Source organism: Hypomesus transpacificus, chromosome 15 (assembly GCF_021917145.1).
Source record: "Hypomesus transpacificus isolate Combined female chromosome 15, fHypTra1, whole genome shotgun sequence".
In the NCBI taxonomy this organism is placed as follows: domain Eukaryota; kingdom Metazoa; phylum Chordata; class Actinopteri; order Osmeriformes; family Osmeridae; genus Hypomesus; species Hypomesus transpacificus.
The window spans coordinates 9,602,509-9,619,516 of NC_061074.1; the positions used below are offsets into that span (position 1 = coordinate 9,602,509).

The 17,008-nt window shown below is 57.7% G+C and overlaps 2 protein-coding genes across 2 annotated transcripts; both read right to left on the reverse strand.

Annotated features, from left to right (window-relative positions):
* Positions 1-1,516: 1,516 nt before the first annotated feature.
* Positions 1,517-16,978, reverse strand: trim59 (tripartite motif containing 59). Its single transcript, XM_047036026.1, has 6 exons — positions 16,618-16,978; positions 7,550-7,900; positions 4,532-4,756; positions 4,146-4,355; positions 2,203-2,659; positions 1,517-1,536 (listed from the first exon to the last, which is right to left on the reverse strand). Exons 2-6 carry the CDS (start codon positions 7,802-7,804, stop codon positions 1,517-1,519), a joined length of 1,167 nt encoding a protein of 388 aa, XP_046891982.1. The 5' UTR covers positions 7,805-7,900; positions 16,618-16,978.
* Positions 9,355-11,031, reverse strand: LOC124477674 (leucine-rich repeat extensin-like protein 3; the record flags this gene model as incomplete). Its single annotated transcript, XM_047035624.1, has 2 exons — positions 9,355-9,550; positions 10,694-11,031. Coding segments are annotated over 2 exons (534 nt in total), but the record flags the coding sequence as incomplete, so codon positions are not given.
* Positions 16,979-17,008: the final 30 nt, after the last annotated feature.

Genomic DNA, 17,008 nt, shown 5'->3' on the forward strand with positions numbered 1-17,008 from the left:
AAAGCAGAGCAGAGTTGATTCCTTATCAATGCTGTAACCTTTTTCATATTTCTTACCGTTAAAACTATATTTTTTCAACAAAAAAACATCTCACATATTTGTCAAATATTTTTCTAACTTTTCAAAACTTTGATAGGTTAAAGCAGAGTACAATAGATTATAGTAGAGTCCTCATCAATGATGAAATCCTTTTTTTTTTACAGTTTTTATTTTATATATATTTAAAAAGAAATATATATTTGTCAAACCTGTCAGAAAATACATTGTGAAGTACAGTACATACACGAGAAAAATGTAAGTACAGTCCCAAAGTATTTGTACTTTGTTACTTCGCATCTCTGAAAATGAAGCACAAGAAACTAACTTCAGACAAAAACATTGATTGCTTTAGTTGCATGTTCGACACAAGGCTGTAGGCGTTCGCAAGAAAGAAGATCCGTCTGAAAATATTTCAAAAATTGCATTCTTAATAGCAATAGTCTAGGGTTAGGCAATAGACTGCTAATCGAGAGGTTGCGGGTTCACATCTCCCTGTACATCTGGATACAGAAGCGCATTATGAAACATGAACAAATCACACAATTAAAGTTTGAATGATCAGTCAGTGATCGGTATGTGTTTCAATAAGAACAGTGTTTCAGTGTTAAGGCATATTGGCTGTTAAGTGTTCAGTATCATTAGTCCAGGCTGGGTGACGGGACACAGTGTGTGAGGCACAGCTGGAACCCTGACTACCCCAGCTGAGAGCCCATATGGCACCAGGTTACACACAAACACTACATTTCCCACAAGGATAAGCGACGCCCCTGGAAACTGAACTACACTAGGATGCTGCTCAGTGCAAACCAGTGCTGGGTACAACCCTGTCTCTTCAGGTTGGTTGGCAAGAAGGGTGGAGTAAAGGGACACGGATAGGGGACAGGTATAGCTTGGTGGGTAGAGCATAGGGGACAGGTATAGCTTGGTGGGTAGAGCATAGGGGACAGGTATAGCTTGGTGGGTAGAGCATAGGGGACAGGTATAGCTTGGTGGGTAGAGCATGGGGGACAGGTATAGCTTGGTGGGTAGAGCATGGGGGACAGGTATAGCTTGGTGGGTAAAGCATTTGACTAAAGATCAAGAGGTTCTGAGTCCAAATCTGCCCTCAAATCACTTTGGATAAAAGTGTTAATGAACTGACTATGATGTGTTGAATTAATTACATTATGCATTTTTTTCTCCCATATCACATACCAGGGCCTACTGCAGTACAGAACTCTTTAAATAACAGCTTTATACTGTTGCTGCTGGTTGCAGCTCTGCTCTAAATAGAGAGGACAGTTGTTTCCCAGGGGTGGGGGGAAAAGTCTATTCACATTTGAATCGCTATTCCAATTTTTTTTTTATTAAAATAATCTTGATTAAGAATTGCAAAAAAACGTGAATCAATTTTTTTTCGATTTGTGACCCCAATAAACAAATCGTGATGTACCAAAAGATTCCCTCCCCTAGTTGTTTAATTTGCTTGCATGTGATTTCATGACCCCGTTCCTACCCCTGAACAACACAGGGTGTCAGGGTAGCTAGACAGGAGGTTAGAATCAGCAGGGGCTGAGCTACAACTGTTTATATCAAAGGTCGGGGGTCATTAGCAGGCCCAAACGGAATACGCGGGCGCAGAATTCAGACGAAAACCCGCGGATTTTCAAGTAGAATGCATTGGTCTGAGGCAAAATGTAAATACACTTTTCAACTCATATTACGTCTCTATTATTAAAACCATAGCCAAAAATGCTAAGAAATGAAAAGGACACATTTATCGACCCAAATTGCAGCAAGAGAAAGGGCCAGGGAGTTTTCAGCCGATCTTTATGAGGATGGATCAATACTTTTTAGCAAAATCTGTCAACATTCAATCGACCATATTTGCCGTCAAACTTTTGTGGAACATCTTAGGTCGCTCCGACATGAGAACAGGAAGGCTAGCGGAATTCCGCAGATTTCCGCAGATTTTCAGTCTGAATAACCGCAGAAAATGTGAAAAAGATCAGCGTATTCCATTTGGGCCTGGTCATTAGTCAGGTAAGGGTTAGGTGAGGGTCTTGTAGAAGGAAGTGAGTTGCTGGTAGCTGTTCTTCCCCAGGGTGGAGAGGGCCTCACCCCACCTCCCCACCACCTCCCCCAGCCCCCCACACACCACCTCCCCCAGGCTCCAGCCCCAGCCTCCCAGCCCCCAGCCCAGCCTCTGGGCCGTGTGGCTCAGCAGGGAGGAGGCCAGAGCCCCCAGGTCCCCCCACACGGCCCCCAGCAGCAGCAGCAGGACCAGCAGGACCAGGGGGACCAGGCGAGGCTGGACACGCTCCCCGATCTCACGTACCCGACCCTGGGAGGGACAGCTGGCCTCCACCCCTGAGCCTGGCTCCGGGGCCTCGGGGGGGGCGCAGCAGGACACCTGGGGCACCGGCCCCCCCTCTAGATCCCCCACTGTCACAGCCGCCCAATGCTGGGGCAGGTAGTCTGCAGCGCGGGGGGCGATGGAGAGGGGGGTGGCGAAGGGCAGGGGGGAGATGAGCAGGGCCTCGACCCTCTCCCTGAAGTCGTGTACCTTCTGCAGAAAGGAGAGGGGCGACTCCTCCTGCTGCAGCCTGGAGCCCTGAGACACCAGGTCCAGATGCTCCTCCTGCACACACACACACACACACACACACACACACACACTCAGGGTTAACCAGCCCTCTACACACACACACACGCACTCAGGGTTAACCAGCCCTCTACACACACACACACACACTCAGGGTTAACCAGCCCTCTACACACACACACACTCAGGGTTAACCAGCCCTCTACACACACACACACTCAGGGTTAACCAGCCCTCTACACACACACACACACACACTCAGGGTTAACCAGCCCTCTACACACACACACACACACTCAGGGTTAACCAGCCCTCTACACACACACACACACTCAGGGTTAACCAGCCCTCTACACACACACACACACACTCAGGGTTAACCAGCCCTCTACACACACACACACACTCAGGGTTAACCAGCCCTCTACACACACACACACACTCAGGGTTAACCAGCCCTCTACACACACACACACACACTCAGGGTTAACCAGCCCTCTACACACACACACACACACTCAGGGTTAACCAGCCCTCTACACACACCCACACACACTCAGGGTTAACCACGCCCTCTACACACACACACACACTCAGGGTTAACCAGCCCTCTACACACACACACACACTCAGGGTTAACCAGCCCTCTACACACACACACACAGTCAGAGACACACACATCCACCCAGAGGGACCGCTCCATAGCGACTACAGTAGGAATGTCATTTGCATTTGTACAGGTGTATTCGTGCACGTCGGGCTGGCCCTTGCAGCGGAGCGACAGTTTACTGGCCGCTCTGTCCATTCGCACACCTCACAGTTGTGTATTGATCAGACAAGAAAACACGATTATCAACTCGATTACTATTGATCAAAACAGAACAAGGGTTCGGCTGTATCCTACTTGAAACATACTATTGAGAACATATTTGTTGACATGACACGGTGTTACTGTACTCTACACGGTGTTACTGTACTCTACATGGTGTTACTATACTCTACACGGTGTTAATGTACTCTCCACGGTGTTACTGTACTCTACATGGTGTTACTGTACTCTACACGGTGTTACTGTACTCTACATGGTGTTACTGTACTCTACACGGTGTTACTGTACTCTACACGGCGTTACTATACTCTACACAGTGTTCCGGGAGTACAACAGCACTTAAGAGATTGGCTAACTTGTCTACATGCTCTTATTGCTCTCCCCTTTGGGACTTATTTGGTTTCACAATGTATGCTTCATGTTTGGCTACCTGCAATGTTTGGGGCTATCTCGTTGTTATGATTAGTGCCTGTGCACTTTTGCAAAACTCTCTCTTGGAAGTCGCATTGGATAAAAGCATCTTCTAAATACATAAATGTAAATGTTACTAACACGGTATTACTAACACAGTGTTACTAACGGTGTGTCTGCAGTAGGAGCACATGGTCTTTCAGAGGGGGGGGCATCATGCCCTGCCACGGAGCTATACCCATCCAGGAGCCAATTAGCTTGGCCCCTGGAGGCAGCGTGTACCTGCATCTCTTTCAGCCGGTGGATGAGGGGGTCGAAGGTCAAGGAGATCTCCAGGCTGGCGCTGTCCAGGGCTCCCAGGAAGGCCTCTCTCTTCTGGGCCAGGATCAGTTCCAGCCCCTGAAAGAACTGCTCCACCACCTGGGCATCCTGCCTCACCATGGCCTCACAGTCCTGCTTCTCCTTCTGCAGCTGTTCCCCCAGCTCACACACCTGGGGGAGGGGGGGAGGAGGAGGTGCGGGGTGGGAGGGAGGGGGGGTAGGTAGGTAGGTAGGAGAGGTGGGGATGGGTGTTTGGGTGAAGAGGCAGAGGCTTGACCAATCCACAAGCTGAGCGACAGGAAGAGGAAAGGTTGGAAAAAAAAATGTGAGGTGAGTTGAGGTGTTACCTGGGCCCAGCGCTGGTCAGCCAGCCTGGCCAGCAATCCGGCCGGGGCCTGCCTCTCCCTGAGGAAGGCAGCCTGCAGGTCGTCGATGGCGTGGCCCTGGTGCTTCCCCACGGTCAGACACAGCCCACACACCAGCCTCAGGTCCTGCACACAGTACACGTTCAGGGGCTGTCCGGGGTGGTCCGCACAGCAGGGAGCCCTGGGCTGGTGGTGGTCCTTCTGGAACTGAGGGATGAGGAGGGGGGAGAGAGAGGGAGGAAGAATGAGATAGGAAGAGAAGAAACAAGAGCGAGGGGAAGAGAGGGAACAAGAGAGAGAAGGCGCAGGAGAGAGAACGTGATGCAGACACAGTGAGGAAGACCCGAGGCTCAACACTGATGAGGACCCACCAGGTCTCACCTTCTCTAGGATGGAACCAGCTCTCACCTTCTCTATGAAGGAACCAGGTCTCACCTTCCCTAGGATGGAACCAGGTCTCACCTTCTCTAGGATGGAACCAGGTCTCACCTTCTCTAGGATGGAACCAGCTCTCACCTTCTCTATGAAGGAACCAGGTCTCACCTTCCCTAGGATGGAACCAGGTCTCACCTTCTCTAGGATGGAACCAGGTCTCACCTTCTCTATGAAGGAACCAGGTCTCACCTTCTCTATGATGGAACCAGGTCTCACCTTCTCTATGAAGGAACCAGGTCTCACCTTCTCTAGGATGGAACCAGCTCTCACCTTCTCTATGAAGGAACCAGGTCTCACCTTCCCTAGGATGGAACCAGGTCTCACCTTCTCTAGGATGGAACCAGGTCTCACCTTCTCTAGGATGGAACCAGCTCTCACCTTCTCTATGAAGGAACCAGGTCTCACCTTCCCTAGGATGGAACCAGGTCTCACCTTCTCTAGGATGGAACCAGGTCTCACCTTCTCTATGAAGGAACCAGGTCTCACCTTCTCTATGATGGAACCAGGTCTCACCTTCTCTATGATGGAACCAGGTCTCACCTTCTCTATGATGGAACCAGGTCTCACCTTCCCTAGGATGGAACCAGGTCTCACCTTCTCTATGAAGGAACCAGGTCTCACCTTCCCTAGGATGGAACCAGGTCTCACCTTCTCTAGGATGGAACCAGGTCTCACCTTCTCTAGGATGGAACCAGCTCTCACCTTCTCTATGAAGGAACCAGGTCTCACCTTCCCTAGGATGGAACCAGGTCTCACCTTCTCTAGGATGGAACCAGGTCTCACCTTCTCTATGAAGGAACCAGGTCTCACCTTCTCTATGATGGAACCAGGTCTCACCTTCTCTATGATGGAACCAGGTCTCACCTTCTCTATGATGGAACCAGGTCTCACCTTCTCTATGAAGGAACCAGGTCTCACCTTCCCTAGGATGGAACCAGGTCTCACCTTCTCTAGGATGGAACCAGGTCTCACCTTCTCTAGGATGGAACCAGCTCTCACCTTCTCTATGAAGGAACCAGGTCTCACCTTCCCTAGGATGGAACCAGGTCTCACCTTCTCTAGGATGGAACCAGGTCTCACCTTCTCTATGAAGGAACCAGGTCTCACCTTCTCTATGATGGAACCAGGTCTCACCTTCTCTATGAAGGAACCAGGTCTCACCTTCTCTAGGATGGAACCAGCTCTCACCTTCTCTATGAAGGAACCAGGTCTCACCTTCCCTAGGATGGAACCAGGTCTCACCTTCTCTAGGATGGAACCAGGTCTCACCTTCTCTAGGATGGAACCAGCTCTCACCTTCTCTATGAAGGAACCAGGTCTCACCTTCCCTAGGATGGAACCAGGTCTCACCTTCTCTAGGATGGAACCAGGTCTCACCTTCTCTATGAAGGAACCAGGTCTCAACTTCCCTATGATGGAACCAGGTCTCACCTTCTCTAGGATGGAACCAGGTCTCACCTTCTCTAGGATGGAACCAGCTCTCACCTTCTCTATGAAGGAACCAGGTCTCACCTTCCCTAGGATGGAACCAGGTCTCACCTTCTCTAGGATGGAACCAGGTCTCACCTTCTCTATGAAGGAACCAGGTCTCACCTTCTCTATGATGGAACCAGGTCTCACCTTCTCTATGATGGAACCAGGTCTCACCTTCTCTATGATGGAACCAGGTCTCACCTTCTCTATGAAGGAACCAGGTCTCACCTTCCCTAGGATGGAACCAGGTCTCACCTTCTCTAGGATGGAACCAGGTCTCACCTTCTCTAGGATGGAACCAGCTCTCACCTTCTCTATGAAGGAACCAGGTCTCACCTTCCCTAGGATGGAACCAGGTCTCACCTTCTCTAGGATGGAACCAGGTCTCACCTTCTCTATGAAGGAACCAGGTCTCACCTTCTCTATGATGGAACCAGGTCTCACCTTCTCTATGAAGGAACCAGGTCTCACCTTCTCTAGGATGGAACCAGCTCTCACCTTCTCTATGAAGGAACCAGGTCTCACCTTCCCTAGGATGGAACCAGGTCTCACCTTCTCTAGGATGGAACCAGGTCTCACCTTCTCTAGGATGGAACCAGCTCTCACCTTCTCTATGAAGGAACCAGGTCTCACCTTCCCTAGGATGGAACCAGGTCTCACCTTCTCTAGGATGGAACCAGGTCTCACCTTCTCTATGAAGGAACCAGGTCTCACCTTCTCTATGATGGAACCAGGTCTCACCTTCTCTATGATGGAACCAGGTCTCACCTTCTCTATGATGGAACCAGGTCTCACCTTCTCTATGATGGAACCAGGTCTCACCTTCCCTAGGATGGAACCAGGTCTCACCTTCTCTATGAAGGAACCAGGTCTCACCTTCTCTATGATGGAACCAGGTCTCACCTTCTCTATGAAGGAACCAGGTCTCACCTTCTCTATGAAGGAACCAGGTCTCACCTTCTCTATGATGGAACCAGGTCTCACCTTCTCTATGATGGAACCAGGTCTCACCTTCTCTATGAAGGAACCAGGTCTCACCTTCTCTATGATGGAACCAGGTCTCACCTTCTCTATGAAGGAACCAGGTCTCACCTTCTCTATGATGGCGCGCAGAGACACGTTGGCGGGCAGGGCGTCCACACCACTGGGCGGTAGCTCCACCACGCTTCGGCAGTTGGGGCACTTGAGCGGCAGGCGCAGCGGGCGCCAGATGGAGATGTTGGAGGAGAGCTGGAGGACGTTGTCCAGGCAGGATCTGCAGAAGGTGTGTGAGCAGGGCAAGACGCGCGGGTCAGAAAACAGGCCATAGCACACGGAGCAGGACAGGTCCTCCTCTAGACTGTCCATGGTTGCTCGGGGGGGAGGAGCTCCTCCAGATGGGTGTAGTCCTGAGGTGGCAAAAGGTGCTCCCCGACCTCCTGTCCAGGGGAGAGGAAGCAGCTTCTGTAAAGGGAGAAGGGAACAGGGGGAGGAGGGAAGGGAACAGGGGGAGGAGGGAAGGGAACAGGGGGAGGAGGGAAGGGAACAGGGGGAGGAGGGAAGGGAACAGGGGGAGGAGGGAAGGGAACAGGGGGAGGGGAGAAGGGAACAGGGGGAGGAGGGAAGGGAACAGGGGGAGGGGAGAAGGGAACAGGGGGAGGAGGGAAGGGAACAGGGGGAGGAGGGAAGGGAACAGGGGGAGGGGAGAAGGGAACAGGGGGAGGAGGGAAGGGAACAGGGGGAGGGGAGAAGGGAACAGGGGGAGGAGGGAAGGGAACAGGGGGAGGAGGGAAGGGAACAGGGGGAGGAGGGAAGGGAACAGGGGGAGGGGAGAAGGGAACAGGGGGAGGAGGGAAGGGAACAGGGGGAGGGGAGAAGGGAACAGGGGGAGGAGGGAAGGGAACAGGGGGAGGAGGGAAGGGAACAGGGGGAGGGGAGAAGGGAACAGGGGGAGGAGGGAAGGGAACAGGGGGAGGGGAGAAGGGAACAGGGGGAGGAGGGAAGGGAACAGGGGGAGGAGGGAAGGGAACAGGGGGAGGGGAGAAGGGAACAGGGGGAGGGGAGAAGGGAACAGGGGGAGGGGAGAAGGGAACAGGGGGAGGGGAGAAGGGAACAGGGGGAGGGGAGAAGGGAACAGGGGGAGGGGAGAAGGGAACAGGGGGAGGAGGGAAGGGAACAGGGGGAGGAGGGAAGGGAACAGGGGGAGGGGAGAAGGGAACAGGGGGAGGAGGGAAGGGAACAGGGGGAGGGGAGAAGGGAAGAGGGGGAGGAGGGAAGGGAACAGGGGGAGGGGGGAAGGGAACAGGGGGAGGAGGGAAGGGAACAGGGGGAGGAGGGAAGGGAACAGGGGGAGGAGGGAAGGGAACAGGGGGAGGGGAGAAGGGAACAGGGGGAGGAGGGAAGGGAACAGGGGGAGGAGGGAAGGGAACAGGGGGAGGGGAGAAGGGAACAGGGGGAGGGGAGAAGGGAACAGGGGGAGGGGAGAAGGGAACAGGGGGAGGGGAGAAGGGAACAGGGGGAGGAGGGAAGGGAACAGGGGGAGGGGGGAAGGGAACAGGGGGAGGAGGGAAGGGAACAGGGGGAGGAGGGAAGGGAACAGGGGGAGGAGGGAAGGGAACAGGGGGAGGAGGGAAGGGAACAGGGGGAGGGGAGAAGGGAACAGGGGGAGGAGGGAAGGGAACAGGGGGAGGAGGGAAGGGAACAGGGGGAGGGGAGAAGGGAACAGGGGGAGGGGAGAAGGGAACAGGGGGAGGAGGGAAGGGAACAGGGGGAGGAGGGAAGGGAACAGGGGGAGGGGAGAAGGGAACAGGGGGAGGAGGGAAGGGAACAGGGGGAGGGGAGAAGGGAACAGGGGGAGGAGGGAAGGGAACAGGGGGAGGAGGGAAGGGAACAGGGGGAGGGGAGAGGAGAACAGGGGGAGGAGGGAAGGGAACAGGGGGAGGAGGGAAGGGAACAGGGGGAGGAGGGAAGGGAACAGGGGGAGGAGGGAAGGGAACAGGGGGAGGGGAGAAGGGAACAGGGGGAGGAGGGAAGGGAACAGGGGGAGGAGGGAAGGGAACAGGGGGAGGAGGGAAGGGAACAGGGGGAGGAGGGAAGGGAACAGGGGGAGGAGGGAAGGGAACAGGGGGAGGGGAGAAGGGAACAGGGGGAGGAGGGAAGGGAACAGGGGGAGGGGAGAAGGGAACAGGGGGAGGAGGGAAGGGAACAGGGGGAGGAGGGAAGGGAACAGGGGGAGGGGAGAAGGGAACAGGGGGAGGAGGGAAGGGAACAGGGGGAGGGGAGAAGGGAACAGGGGGAGGAGGGAAGGGAACAGGGGGAGGAGGGAAGGGAACAGGGGGAGGAGGGAAGGGAACAGGGGGAGGGGAGAAGGGAACAGGGGGAGGAGGGAAGGGAACAGGGGGAGGGGAGAAGGGAACAGGGGGAGGAGGGAAGGGAACAGGGGGAGGAGGGAAGGGAACAGGGGGAGGGGAGAAGGGAACAGGGGGAGGAGGGAAGGGAACAGGGGGAGGGGAGAAGGGAACAGGGGGAGGAGGGAAGGGAACAGGGGGAGGAGGGAAGGGAACAGGGGGAGGGGAGAAGGGAACAGGGGGAGGGGAGAAGGGAACAGGGGGAGGGGAGAAGGGAACAGGGGGAGGGGAGAAGGGAACAGGGGGAGGAGGGAAGGGAACAGGGGGAGGAGGGAAGGGAACAGGGGGAGGGGAGAAGGGAACAGGGGGAGGAGGGAAGGGAACAGGGGGAGGGGAGAAGGGAACAGGGGGAGGAGGGAAGGGAACAGGGGGAGGGGGGAAGGGAACAGGGGGAGGAGGGAAGGGAACAGGGGGAGGAGGGAAGGGAACAGGGGGAGGGGAGAAGGGAACAGGGGGAGGGGAGAAGGGAACAGGGGGAGGGGAGAAGGGAACAGGGGGAGGAGGGAAGGGAACAGGGGGAGGAGGGAAGGGAACAGGGGGAGGGGAGAAGGGAACAGGGGGAGGAGGGAAGGGAACAGGGGGAGGGGAGAAGGGAACAGGGGGAGGAGGGAAGGGAACAGGGGGAGGGGGGAAGGGAACAGGGGGAGGAGGGAAGGGAACAGGGGGAGGAGGGAAGGGAACAGGGGGAGGGGAGAAGGGAACAGGGGGAGGGGAGAAGGGAACAGGGGGAGGGGAGAAGGGAACAGGGGGAGGAGGGAAGGGAACAGGGGGAGGAGGGAAGGGAACAGGGGGAGGGGAGAAGGGAACAGGGGGAGGAGGGAAGGGAACAGGGGGAGGGGAGAAGGGAACAGGGGGAGGAGGGAAGGGAACAGGGGGAGGGGGGAAGGGAACAGGGGGAGGAGGGAAGGGAACAGGGGGAGGAGGGAAGGGAACAGGGGGAGGGGAGAAGGGAACAGGGGGAGGAGGGAAGGGAACAGGGGGAGGAGGGAAGGGAACAGGGGGAGGGGAGAAGGGAACAGGGGGAGGAGGGAAGGGAACAGGGGGAGGGGAGAAGGGAACAGGGGGAGGAGGGAAGGGAACAGGGGGAGGGGGGAAGGGAACAGGGGGAGGAGGGAAGGGAACAGGGGGAGGAGGGAAGGGAACAGGGGGAGGAGGGAAGGGAACAGGGGGAGGAGGGAAGGGAACAGGGGGAGGGGAGAAGGGAACAGGGGGAGGAGGGAAGGGAACAGGGGGAGGAGGGAAGGGAACAGGGGGAGGGGAGAAGGGAACAGGGGGAGGGGAGAAGGGAACAGGGGGAGGAGGGAAGGGAACAGGGGGAGGAGGGAAGGGAACAGGGGGAGGGGAGAAGGGAACAGGGGGAGGAGGGAAGGGAACAGGGGGAGGGGAGAAGGGAACAGGGGGAGGAGGGAAGGGAACAGGGGGAGGAGGGAAGGGAACAGGGGGAGGGGAGAGGAGAACAGGGGGAGGAGGGAAGGGAACAGGGGGAGGAGGGAAGGGAACAGGGGGAGGAGGGAAGGGAACAGGGGGAGGAGGGAAGGGAACAGGGGGAGGGGAGAAGGGAACAGGGGGAGGAGGGAAGGGAACAGGGGGAGGAGGGAAGGGAACAGGGGGAGGAGGGAAGGGAACAGGGGGAGGAGGGAAGGGAACAGGGGGAGGGGAGAAGGGAACAGGGGGAGGAGGGAAGGGAACAGGGGGAGGAGGAGAAGGGAACAGGGGGAGGAGGGAAGGGAACAGGGGGAGGAGGGAAGGGAACAGGGGGAGGGGAGAAGGGAACAGGGGGAGGAGGGAAGGGAACAGGGGGAGGGGAGAAGGGAACAGGGGGAGGAGGGAAGGGAACAGGGGGAGGAGGGAAGGGAACAGGGGGAGGAGGGAAGGGAACAGGGGGAGGAGGAGAAGGGAACAGGGGGAGGAGGGAAGGGAACAGGGGGAGGGGAGAAGGGAACAGGGGGAGGAGGGAAGGGAACAGGGGGAGGAGGGAAGGGAACAGGGGGAGGGGAGAAGGGAACAGGGGGAGGAGGGAAGGGAACAGGGGGAGGGGAGAAGGGAACAGGGGGAGGAGGGAAGGGAACAGGGGGAGGAGGGAAGGGAACAGGGGGAGGGGAGAAGGGAACAGGGGGAGGAGGGAAGGGAACAGGGGGAGGAGGGAAGGGAACAGGGGGAGGAGGGAAGGGAACAGGGGGAGGAGGGAAGGGAACAGGGGGAGGGGAGAAGGGAACAGGGGGAGGAGGGAAGGGAACAGGGGGAGGGGAGAAGGGAACAGGGGGAGGAGGGAAGGGAACAGGGGGAGGAGGGAAGGGAACAGGGGGAGGGGAGAAGGGAACAGGGGGAGGAGGGAAGGGAACAGGGGGAGGGGAGAAGGGAACAGGGGGAGGAGGGAAGGGAACAGGGGGAGGGGGAAGGGAACAGGGGGAGGAGGGAAGGGAACAGGGGGAGGAGGGAAGGGAACAGGGGGAGGGGAGAAGGGAACAGGGGGAGGGGAGAAGGGAACAGGGGGAGGGGAGAAGGGAACAGGGGGAGGAGGGAAGGGAACAGGGGGAGGAGGGAAGGGAACAGGGGGAGGGGAGAAGGGAACAGGGGGAGGGGAGAAGGGAACAGGGGGAGGGGAGAAGGGAACAGGGGGAGGAGGGAAGGGAACAGGGGGAGGAGGGAAGGGAACAGGGGGAGGGGAGAAGGGAACAGGGGGAGGAGGGAAGGGAACAGGGGGAGGGGAGAAGGGAACAGGGGGAGGAGGGAAGGGAACAGGGGGAGGGGGGAAGGGAACAGGGGGAGGAGGGAAGGGAACAGGGGGAGGAGGGAAGGGAACAGGGGGGAGGGGGGAGAAGGGAACAGGGGGAGGAGGGAAGGGAACAGGGGGAGGAGGGAAGGGAACAGGGGGAGGGGAGAAGGGAACAGGGGGAGGAGGGAAGGGAACAGGGGGAGGGGAGAAGGGAACAGGGGGAGGAGGGAAGGGAACAGGGGGAGGAGGAAGGGAACAGGGGGAGAGGGAAGGGAACAGGGAACAGGGGGAGGAGGGAAGGGAACAGGGGGAGGAGGGAAGGGAACAGGGGGAGGAGGGAAGGGAACAGGGGAGGAGGGGAGAAGGGAACAGGGGGAGGAGGGAAGGGAACAGGGGGAGGAGGGAAGGGAACAGGGGGAGGGGAGAAGGGAACAGGGGGAGGAGGGAAGGGAACAGGGGGAGGAGGGAAGGGAACAGGGGGAGGGGAGAAGGGAACAGGGGGAGGAGGGAAGGGAACAGGGGGAGGGGAGAAGGGAACAGGGGGAGGAGGGAAGGGAACAGGGGGAGGAGGGAAGGGAACAGGGGGAGGAGGGAAGGGAACAGGGGGAGGAGGGAAGGGAACAGGGGGAGGGGAGAAGGGAACAGGGGGAGGAGGGAAGGGAACAGGGGGAGGGGAGAAGGGAACAGGGGGAGGAGGGAAGGGAACAGGGGGAGGGGAGAAGGGAACAGGGGGAGGAGGGAAGGGAACAGGGGGAGGGGAGAAGGGAACAGGGGGAGGAGGGAAGGGAACAGGGGGAGGGGAGAAGGGAACAGGGGGAGGAGGGAAGGGAACAGGGGGAGGGGAGAAGGGAACAGGGGGAGGAGGGAAGGGAACAGGGGGAGGAGGGAAGGGAACAGGGGGAGGAGGGAAGGGAACAGGGGGAGGGGAAGGGAACAGGGGGAGGAGGGAAGGGAACAGGGGGAGGAGGGAAGGGAACAGGGGGAGGGGGAAGGGAACAGGGGGAGGAGGAGAAGGGAACAGGGGGAGGAGGGAAGGGAACAGGGGGAGGGGAGAAGGGAACAGGGGGAAGGGAAGGGAACAGGGGGAGGAGGGAAGGGAACAGGGGGAGGGGAGAAGGGAACAGGGGGAGGAGGGAAGGGAACAGGGGGAGGAGGGAAGGGAACAGGGGGAGGAGGGAGGGAACAGGGGGAAGAAGGGAACAGGGGAGGAGGGAAGGGAACAGGGGGAGGAGGGAAGGGAACAGGGGGAGGAGGGAAGGGAACAGGGGGAGGAGGGAAGGGAACAGGGGGAGGAGGGAAGGGAACAGGGGGAGGGGAGAAGGGAACAGGGGGAGGAGGGAAGGGAACAGGGGGAGGGGAGAAGGGAACAGGGGGAGGAGGGAAGGGAACAGGGGGAGGAGGGAAGGGAACAGGGGGAGGGGAGAAGGGAACAGGGGGAGGAGGGAAGGGAACAGGGGGAGGGGAGAAGGGAACAGGGGGAGGAGGGAAGGGAACAGGGGGAGGAGGGAAGGGAACAGGGGGAGGGGAGAAGGGAACAGGGGGAGGAGGGAAGGGAACAGGGGGAGGGGAGAAGGGAACAGGGGGAGGAGGGAAGGGAACAGGGGGAGGAGGGAAGGGAACAGGGGGAGGGGAGAAGGGAACAGGGGGAGGAGGGAAGGGAACAGGGGGAGGAGGGAAGGGAACAGGGGGAGGAGGGAAGGGAACAGGGGGAGGAGGGAAGGGAACAGGGGGAGGGGAGAAGGGAACAGGGGGAGGAGGGAAGGGAACAGGGGGAGGGGAGAAGGGAACAGGGGGAGGAGGGAAGGGAACAGGGGGAGGAGGGAAGGGAACAGGGGGAGGGGAGAAGGGAACAGGGGGAGGAGGGAAGGGAACAGGGGGAGGAGGGAAGGGAACAGGGGGAGGGGAGAAGGGAACAGGGGGAGGAGGGAAGGGAACAGGGGGAGGGGAGAAGGGAACAGGGGGAGGAGGGAAGGGAACAGGGGGAGGAGGGAAGGGAACAGGGGGAGGGGAGAAGGGAACAGGGGGAGGAGGGAAGGGAACAGGGGGAGGAGGGAAGGGAACAGGGGGAGGAGGGAAGGGAACAGGGGGAGGGGAGAAGGGAACAGGGGGAGGAGGGAAGGGAACAGGGGGAGGGGAGAAGGGAACAGGGGGAGGAGGGAAGGGAACAGGGGGAGGAGGGAAGGGAACAGGGGGAGGGGGGGAAGGGAACAGGGGGAGGAGGGAAGGGAACAGGGGGAGGGGAGAAGGGAACAGGGGGAGGAGGGAAGGGAACAGGGGGAGGAGGGAAGGGAACAGGGGGAGGGGAGAAGGGAACAGGGGGAGGGGAGAAGGGAACAGGGGGAGGGGAGAAGGGAACAGGGGGAGGAGGGAAGGGAACAGGGGGAGGAGGGAAGGGAACAGGGGGAGGGGAGAAGGGAACAGGGGGAGGAGGGAAGGGAACAGGGGGAGGGGAGAAGGGAACAGGGGGAGGAGGGAAGGGAACAGGGGGAGGAGGGAAGGGAACAGGGGGAGGGGGGGAAGGGAACAGGGGGAGGAGGGAAGGGAACAGGGGGAGGGGAGAAGGGAACAGGGGGAGGAGGGAAGGGAACAGGGGGAGGAGGGAAGGGAACAGGGGGAGGGGAGAAGGGAACAGGGGGAGGGGAGAAGGGAACAGGGGGAGGGGAGAAGGGAACAGGGGGAGGAGGGAAGGGAACAGGGGGAGGGGAGAAGGGAACAGGGGGAGGAGGGAAGGGAACAGGGGGAGGGGGGAAGGGAACAGGGGGAGGGGAGAAGGGAACAGGGGGAGGAGGGAAGGGAACAGGGGGAGGGGAGAAGGGAACAGGGGGAGGGGAGAAGGGAACAGGGGGAGGAGGGAAGGGAACAGGGGGAAGGGGGAAGGGAACAGGGGGAGGGGAGAAGGGAACAGGGGGAGGAGGGAAGGGAACAGGGGGAGGGGAGAAGGGAACAGGGGGAGGAGGGAAGGGAACAGGGGGAGGGGAGAAGGGAACAGGGGGAGGAGGGAAGGGAACAGGGGGAGGGGAGAAGGGAACAGGGGGAGGAGGGAAGGGAACAGGGGGAGGGGGGAAGGGAACAGGGGGAGGGGAGAAGGGAACAGGGGGAGGAGGGAAGGGAACAGGGGGAGGGGGGAAGGGAACAGGGGGAGGGGAGAAGGGAACAGGGGGAGGAGGGAAGGGAACAGGGGGAGGGGGGGAAGGGAACAGGGGGAGGGGGGAAGGGAACAGGGGGAGGGGAGAAGGGAACAGGGGGAGGAGGGAAGGGAACAGGGGGAGGGGGGAAGGGAACGGGGGGGGGGAGGTGGAGGTGAGGAAGTGGTGGTTGTTGACACTCTCTCCTGGTTTAACACTTGTCAAGTAGGTAACTGGCGCAGAAACAACTGCTTTAAGACCTCAAAAACCAGCACACAAACCTATCACTTACTAGAAAAAGATCTATTCTGAGATAGTTATGATTCATCAATCGGGCCCATTATCCATCACCCGCGGGACAAAGTAATGACAATCATTTCCCAACCATCACTCAGACTATATTAGTTCGCACAGAGGCGTTACATAATGTCTAATTTGTGTTTTTCTCCTGGTGTTATTAGAGCGGTTCATGGGGCCAAGTTGCCCAATCAAGTTTGGCTGCAGTTCGTGAATGGTAAAATGGTAGCCTGTGCCTTCTTTTAAATATGTAATAAAGTAAGAATCACTAAGTAGCCATAATAAGATATGGCATTTATGTCCCTGAGTGGCCACTTAGGAAGCTGGAGTAGGAAAACACAACTTCACCTACTGGCACTGCCAAGGCACTGACGACCCACTCGCGTACAGTAACTAGAGCCACCATAAGAACACGGTCTTGATATCAAAGAAAATCCTTTATTCGGAAAACAATTACGAAATATAAAGTGTTTTGTTTTATTTACTTGACTCTGGACTAAGATCATCCTCGACTGTATCGCTAACACAAACTTCTCTGTGGTTATAAGTACTTATTTACGTGGCCTACTAATGGCGTTGGCATAAAAAACAATTATTTCGATGTCATATTACCGGTAGTTGCTTGATAAAGCTTACCGTTCTAAAGATACTGTCTGCTGCCCGTCTTCAGACCCTCCAGCCTGCTGCTCGAGCCTCCTCGCTGTTTGCTGGGGCTCAGTGCGCATGCGACCCAGCACGCTCACCCATCCAATAGAGCTCAGCTCGCGCAGTTCAAATTAGAGAATGTCTAATATCAAATCGTTCTAGAAACCGTCGCCTGAGGATGGTTGCTGGTGATGTTTTCTGATAGGCATTTAACTCGGTACAACTCGAGACAACTATCATTTCGGCAGACGTCTTCCCTCAGTATGCCTGCGCCTCGTCCATTAATTGTATGTAGCGGGACAAGACAATCCCTCACTTCTCTGGGTGAGAAACGGTTGAAATGCGTCTAGAAGTGACCATAGCGTAGCCCCCTACAACGAGG

What these genes read in the sequence shown, in the direction of transcription:
- trim59 (XM_047036026.1), bottom strand. Translation starts at nt 7,804, where the DNA reads ATGGACAGTCTAGAGGAGGACCTGTCCTGCTCCGTGTGCTATGGCCTG. An exon ending in TGCGCGCCATCATAGAGAAG is followed by an intron (nt 4,757 to 7,549) that starts GTGAGACCTGGT and finishes CTCATCCCTCAG; the next exon opens with TTCCAGAAGGACCACCACCA. An exon ending in ACCGGCTGAAAGAGATGCAG is followed by an intron (nt 2,660 to 4,145) that starts GTACACGCTGCC and finishes GTGTGTGTGCAG; the next exon opens with GAGGAGCATCTGGACCTGGT.